This window comes from Austrofundulus limnaeus, unplaced genomic scaffold (genome assembly GCF_001266775.1).
Source record: "Austrofundulus limnaeus strain Quisiro unplaced genomic scaffold, Austrofundulus_limnaeus-1.0 Scaffold15, whole genome shotgun sequence".
Taxonomy (NCBI): Eukaryota; Metazoa; Chordata; class Actinopteri; order Cyprinodontiformes; family Rivulidae; genus Austrofundulus; species Austrofundulus limnaeus.
In genome coordinates, this window is record NW_013952417.1 from 1,184,642 (window position 1) to 1,191,989 (window position 7,348).

General features: G+C 38.9%; 1 protein-coding gene across 4 annotated transcripts in view; it reads left to right on the top strand.

Annotated features, from left to right (window-relative positions):
- LOC106513811 (serine/threonine-protein kinase tousled-like 1-B) overlaps nucleotides 1-7,348 on the top strand; it is a 21,910-nt gene that overhangs the window by 2,618 nt on the left and 11,944 nt on the right. For 2 of the 4 annotated variants that reach the window (XM_014002807.1, XM_014002810.1), the window contains 9 exons: nucleotides 353-474; nucleotides 1,905-1,973; nucleotides 2,135-2,173; nucleotides 2,293-2,368; nucleotides 2,443-2,486; nucleotides 2,573-2,662; nucleotides 3,292-3,372; nucleotides 3,449-3,541; nucleotides 3,627-3,737. In XM_014002807.1, the coding sequence (XP_013858261.1) occupies nucleotides 353-474; nucleotides 1,905-1,973; nucleotides 2,135-2,173; nucleotides 2,293-2,368; nucleotides 2,443-2,486; nucleotides 2,573-2,662; nucleotides 3,292-3,372; nucleotides 3,449-3,541; nucleotides 3,627-3,737 (725 nt within the window). The remainder of the gene's footprint in view (nucleotides 1-352; nucleotides 475-1,904; nucleotides 1,974-2,134; nucleotides 2,174-2,292; nucleotides 2,369-2,442; nucleotides 2,487-2,572; nucleotides 2,663-3,291; nucleotides 3,373-3,448; nucleotides 3,542-3,626; nucleotides 3,738-7,348) is intronic. The other 2 variants (XM_014002808.1, XM_014002809.1) reach the window with 2 other exon arrangements.

Genomic DNA, 7,348 nt, shown 5'->3' on the forward strand with positions numbered 1-7,348 from the left:
GCCTTATATGTGTATTTGGGGTGGTAATTATGCTAATCTCCTCTCGCGTGCACGAGCAGCTGGATAGAAAACGTGTAATTTACGCAGCTCATTTACACACTTTTCCTGAAGATAGAATAGTTTGAATCTGACGTGACATGTTCGTACGAACCCTTTGTACGAACAAAAGTAAGAGAAATTTAGGATAAGAATACGAACATGTTCTTGCATGAGGCCCAGTGTTTCTAAATTACGTTCTGGTGCGTTTGCGTAGTTGTTCTTGCTTGCCGTTTTATCGTTGTGGTCATTGGGCTGCAGGTTATTGTCACTGGCTTGAATGTCTTGAATGATGACACGTGTGTCTTCACGCCAGGCCCAATGGAGGAGCTGCACAGCCTGGACCCCAGGAGACAGGAGCTGCTGGAGGCCAGGTTCACAGGAGCTGTCAGCGGCAACACTGGAGGCAGCACGGGGAGCACCAGTGGAGGTGCTAAGGTAACGGCAGCACAAAAGAAAAACACTTCCACTCAAAGTTGTGACGCAAACACAGAAATCCTATAGTTAAAATACGCATCTTTAGCAGATTTAGTTATTTTTCCTCCTGACTACATTGTTTCTATTTCTATAAGAAATTTAAAAACTCCTATAGTAGGGATGTGGATAAATGTTTAATCTTACACCAATATTAAATCTGACAGCGGATTCCAAAAGAACATTTCAAACCAAACAAAATATCACAAAAATCATATGATTATCTGAAGTATAAGGGAAGTTATTGATGTTTGTTCAGGTGAAATCAGCTCATGTTTTCTTGCTGCACTTCACAGCAGAAACAATGTGACCATTTCACCTCGCTGTTTTCTATTTTTGCTCATAACTTCCTCAGTGTTCAAAATATCACCATGAAATTTTAGGAAAAGATTCACATTCTGGTTTTTGTAGGAAGCATCTTGTATCCTAAAAAAACCAATAAAACGTAATAATAGTCAAATCAAAAGTAGAAGAAAAGGTGTAAAATAACATTACAAGGCAAACTACAGCATCAGATCAACTTAATTTGACTTAGAAAGTAAGGAAATGAAAACAATTTAAAAACCATGTGGACATGTGTTTTGTAAACAAAGCTTCTCAACCAATGGCAGCGTGTTAAATGTGTCAAGTGACGAAGACGAGCATCAAAACACTTTGCAACAAGCGCTATTCCATATTAAAAATACTTCGACGTTTCAAATCATGATCAAATTTGGAACAAGGGCAGATAAAATAATGTTTGTCATGGCAGCTTATCTCTTTAAGGGGTCACTAGAAAAACTCGGGTGATTTACTTTGATCCTCTTTTCAAAAAATTGTCTCTTCAAAATGCATCAACAAAAATTACAAACTGGAAGACGAGGCTGTAGCTAACTACCTGACGTCAGCGCGGTTTGTTGAAACTCGTAGAAATAACGAAGCAGGAGGAAATTACAAACAAACGCACCGAGCAGCCTTGTACAGTCTGGTCACAGCAGTTTGGGAAGAAAATGGCAGCAGCTGCTGACGAGATGTCAACATCCCTACCAGTAGCTTTAACAATAGAAAAGATGAGCTTTTTCTTGTTTCTGGTTTTGAAGCAGCACCGGTCAGAGAGGTCCTACCTTGAAACTATGTCATAAAACCAAGCCCTGGTTCCCATGGTGGAAAAGCAGGTTAAAAGTTCCGGCTTTCCTAAAACTGGACTCGCACTTCTTGGAAATGCTCATAAGTTGGAGAAGGGCCAAGTGACACACCTAATCACTGTGAATCTGCATTCCTGTCAGGCGTGGCAGTCAGGAGGCCCAGTGCTGCTTTATCTGAGTACATTTCCTAAAGTCGGTGAACTTAACACACCTCTGTACCGTCTGCCGTGTTTGTTCATTTGTGTACTTAAACTGTTTTTGTCTGTGTAGGGTCTGGCCAATGAATCCTCAAACCACAGCTATGGAAGTCTGGGATCATCGAGTGACAAAGAGTCAGAGGTAAAACCCACACAGAGTCGTTCCTTTAACCTTTAATTATATAACAAGTAGACATTCAGGCTGAGTAGTTTATAATGTGCATACGGTAAAGTATTAAAACGTACAGCCCACTCCTGCTTCTGTCTGTCCCCCCACCTACACCTTTTCCTCTCTTTTCCTAGAACTCTGATCTGAAAAGAGGGAGCTCTCCTGCTTACTCTGTATGTAGTCTCTCTTCCTCCTGCTCTTTTCCTGTTCAACGCCCAGCCCTGCTTTCTGCTTTGTTAGCTAAAACAATTTATGCACACTTTTTTTTTGTTTGTTTCATATCGATTCACAGACCCCAGAGAAGAAACACTCTGAATCGTCCAGGGGCAGGAAAAGGAAAGCTGATACCTATTCTGAGAGCAGTCAAGGTATGTTGAACGTGGGATCCGGGCTATGCAGCTTCCTACCAGCTTTCCCTTACATGTAATTCAATTTTGTGCAGGGAAGACTTCCACTCGTGGGCCGAAGATCAGTGACTATTTTGATGTGAGTAATGCAGTTTTTTCCCATTTTAGTCAGAAATCTGATCATTGGAACGAAAATCTCAAGTTAAGTTTTTTTTTTCTGCAAAGTTCCAGGGTGGAAATGGTTCCAGTCCAGTTCGAGGCCTCCCGTCTGCTCGCCGCTCACCACAGAGCTCACACTCTGCTCCTGGCTCCATTGTGAGTACTTTTTTCTTAATTATTCAGGGTTCGTGCAGGGTCCTAAAAAGCCTAAAATTTCAGGCCTAAAAAAAATCTTAAAAACACCCAGATTTTCATCCAAAGTCTTAAATTTTATTTTGTCAATTCTTAATTTTCTTTACTTTCATTCATTCCCGAGAAGCGTTGGCTGCATAGAGTAAAGCAAAGTAATCAGAGGTTGATGTGATCTGTCTTCGTGAAGTGCTTAGTTTGCTACCAGTCTTTGTACGCGTTGAACTACAAATCCTGTGAGAACTGCAGACAAAAATCAGTGATTTTTACACTCAGTTGGAAGCGATCCACAGCAGTCAATGTGGTCTGATAGATATAACCGTTTCATTAAAATAATTTAGTGTTCTTGTATTAAAAATAAATATTCTTTAATAACTAAAATGACAGCAATAAAAGGTTTTTATGTTAACATTTCTGGGACCATTTGAATGTTTCTGTTAATGCGTCGGTTCGGTCTTAAATATCATTCCTAATGGTCTTAAAAGGTTTTTAAAAGGTCTTAAATTTAACTTACTGAAAAATACATGAACCCTGATTATTATTTGTGTCCTTGTATATCCTAAGTTATTTTACCTTTTTTGTTTTTGTGTCCATAGATCCGTCAGAATAGCTCCTCACCCACCAGTCTGTGCTTTCCAGAGCACAGTCTTAAAGCTTCTTTAAGCAAATGTGTCCAGGTATAACAACGAGGATAAGAAAGCAGGACAGGTTTTGTACTTTGCATGTTGGTTACTTTATGTTTTTCTCTCCCAGACGGAGCTGACAGGCCTGAAACTCGCTGCTCTGGAGAGCAACAAAAGTCTGGACCTGGAGAAGAAAGAGGGACGAATAGATGACCTGCTCAGAGTGAGTTCTGTCTCGGTCCTTCGTACCTGCTTTGTTGCGCGTCTAAATGACATGTTTGTTTCATGCTGTGGCTCCTTTTTAACAGGCCAACTGTGACCTGCGAAGACAGATTGACGAACAGCAAAAACTCCTGGAGAAATACAAGGAGAGGCTCAACAAGTGCATCACCATGAGCAAGAAGCTGCTCATAGAGAAGGTTTGAGTTGTTGGACACACACACACACACACACACACACACACACACACACACACACACACACACACACAGGAAAACTTCAAGCTGGAGTGACGTCTGATGGGTTTTAAACACCAAGCTGATGGTCAAGTCAGCGTGTCTGAATGGAAGGTGGATGCAAGCCCCACAACCGCTTTCTTGTTGTCAACATGTTGATTTGGCGTCCAGTCAGTGACTGGGCACGTTCCCTTTGAGTAAGCTGGCGGAACGATGAAGAGTAGAGCAGAGCCGCTAGAATGAGGTGTCACCTTTTAATCAGTCAAAGATCACAATGTCTATAATAACTGACAGCATGAATGTGCAACAGATAGAAAAACACCAGAAATCACCTACTGTGTAACACAAAGCCTGTAATTCATCATATTGAACTGATTACATTTGGGTCTCAGAAGCAAAGAAACTTTTTGTTTACATCAGTCATTTTGTTTCGGTGTTTTAGCCACTGGATCTGATCAGGCATTCAGCTGATTAAAATACACAAAACAATTAACTGAACTAGAACTATGGGACGTAGTATATACTATGTACTTTGCTATTTCAGAATGTAAACTTTATAATATCCCAAATGTACACATTGTTTACATGCTGTCCTCACTAAATGATCTCTAACAAATAGTTTCAGTCTGAGCTGCATGTTACGCCCTCTTGTGAAGGTATACTGCTGTGACTTGAGACACAGCCTGGCATGGTCAAGAGTTTCTGCCACTGGTTTGATGTAAGAGAAGATTACATTTTGTTATTTGTGAATTGTGACCCATCTCATCGAAATGTCGATTAAGTCCAAAAGTGAAATGTGGAGAAATGTGCAGATATAGGGTTTTGATTTAAACGTGTGCAAAAATTGCATTTTGTCAAAATATAATGAATTAATGCCTCATCAATGTATCATTTGAATGAACTGTCTGAAATATAATCCTAAAAAAATTTTTTGAAGCATTTTTTGAGCAGTAGCAACAAAAAAACTAATTTTGAGGAAAAACGCCTTAAATTTTTGATATTTTTTCCTGTGAGCTAGCAGTGTTCTTGTTTCTTTCCAACTGGAAAATCTAAATATACAAATAATATTTGAGCTCTTTATATTGACAAAAAATTTTACTCAATAAATTTACATAAAATTAGGATTCAGACCAAACAGTAATGTGTTATAGTAACCAACAAGACAAATTAAATCTTATCTCTGGATAAGCTGGTGATATCAGAATGATCCAGGTATCAAAATGTAGCTTTTAAAGCAGGAATCAGAAAATATAATTAGGTCATTTTGACCAAATTTAACTTAATCGTCATTTCGATATGATGGGTCACATATAAGGACATAGAAATCCATAACTGTGGTCTTAATTTTTCACACTGTAGTTAAGTCACCTGTTTGTTTTTTTTGAAAACATACAAACCATAGGTTTGTACTTCTCCTGTTAGCTTATTGAGGTAACTTCAGGTTTAGTTGGACATTTTTAGTCTCAGAAAGCTGGTTGACTTCATACTTGGATCTGTCATCATGGTAAATTATGCTGGAAACTTGAGGCTCCCACATACCTGAGTGTACTTTGTACTGTCCATGAACTGTGCGGGTTCTGCACATGTTGTCCGCTAATGGTTGAGACTTCATAGTCGAGCGTACTGATCACCTGACAAATTCTTTAATTTCTCACAATTTCAGTCATGACATCAACGGATGAGGAGGAAGTGAGAACTTTAGTTTTAGCTTTAGAACAACAAACGAAAAGAACTTAACTTACCCAGGGTCCGAGCTATCCTCAGTTTTTTTTTTTTTTTGCTCTCTGAAGGTCTTTATATTCCCTCATTATTGTATCAGTTTATAGTTTCTATGTTTCAAAATCTCCTTTGTGCAACATTTGTCAAAATTTAACTCTTTCATCCACAAGATGACACCGATTCTCAACTGTAACTACTCGGTGTGGCACCAAAACAGTTGGACTTGAACTTGCCGGGCAGTTTATTTTGCGACACAGCTGACATAAAAAACTGATCTCTGTGCGGAACTGTCCGGGTCACGACTGCTTCGAGTCCGCCTCAAGTTGGTGCGAATCTCTGTGAAGTGAGGTACGCCTGAGTATGTGGGGGACCTTTAGCCTGCATCAGAGCAGCTTATGTTTGTGGCATAATTCTTTAAATGAGAAATTATGCAGATTAACACACTAAGCCTGGGCTACTCAACAAACCTGCTCTGGGGGCCACAGTTACTGCAGGCCAGCAGTACAGGGGCCAAACATTCAGAACCCTATGTAATAAAAGTAGTGATAATGAAACAATATCAAAAACAAAGAACACATTATGCCTCCCATTTAACACAAATATTTTGACATCTCTGACTTGCCAAATTTTGAAACCAATTTTATTTTAAATTTCATAGTTTTATCTTCAACTGCTTGTAGATTTAATTTGGACATTCATAGAAGCCAGGATTTTGTTAGCCAAGATTCTGACATGTCTGTAGATACCAAACATGTCTATGTCCAACTAAAAGAACTTGGAGTAGAAGTAGAAAACCGGGGTTTGGTCTTAAGAGATGAATGAACTAATTGGTGGACCGAATTGGCCCGCGGGCCGCCAGTTGAATAGCCCTGCTCTAAACCAATGAGTGTCTTTAAAAACATGAAGAACAAAGCCACAAATGTGTGTTTGTGTCTTTTCCCCCTCCCTTTTCTCTCAGTTGCATCATTATGTTTGACTTTGAGAAAAGTGGTGAGATAAATCCAAAGAATTGAATACTTACATTGTATAAAACAGCGGACCACCCTAAAGTTTGTTTCTATTCACTGCTTTTCAGTGTCAAAGACTGATTAAAACCCCAGCTTTATAACCCTTATTGCAGCATTAAGGGACAGGTATATTTTTAAAAAGCCTGCCGACTGGACTGAACTGTTTATGTATGTTTGTCTCATTTAAACCAGAGTTGGAAATGCACTTAAAATAATACAGTTGGTGTGGCTTTAGTATCAGTGAGCTTATTCTTTTTATGTTTTTCCTTTTTTAATTACTGTTTCTCTTCAGCTTCTTGATTGTTTGGTTTTGTGATGCATCTCCACCTGTTTTACATGAATACATTTTCAGTAAAAAATCCTGGGTCAAGTTATGATAACCAGTTTCTTCGTTGTCAGGATTAGTTGAACCTGGGCCCGTATTTATCAAACTTCTTAGAGTGGATTTTTAGACTTAAGTGCTGAAAATTTCTTAGATTTACTCCTACTCTCAGACTTAAGTGTAAGTGTCAATTATCAAAATTCTTAAGTCTAAGAATCACTCTGTTACTCTCAAGAAAAGTTAAGACTGGTCCTGAGGACTCTTAAGTGGTCAAGAGTTGCCACTAGAGGTCTGAGATGGACTGAGGAGACAGAGATTACAGCTGTTCTCCTCCCCACCTGAGTGTTATTCTCAGTTATAAGGTGGAAAACGGGTTTAATCAGAAGAACAAAAGACAGAAAAGTAAAATAAAAAATACCAAAAATAAAAATTAAAACTGCTGATAATGTTTGACTAAAAGGCAGACACTTATGTGTGGGTTTTGGAGAAAATATTAAATATACTCAGCTGGTGAGTGTGTGTGACCC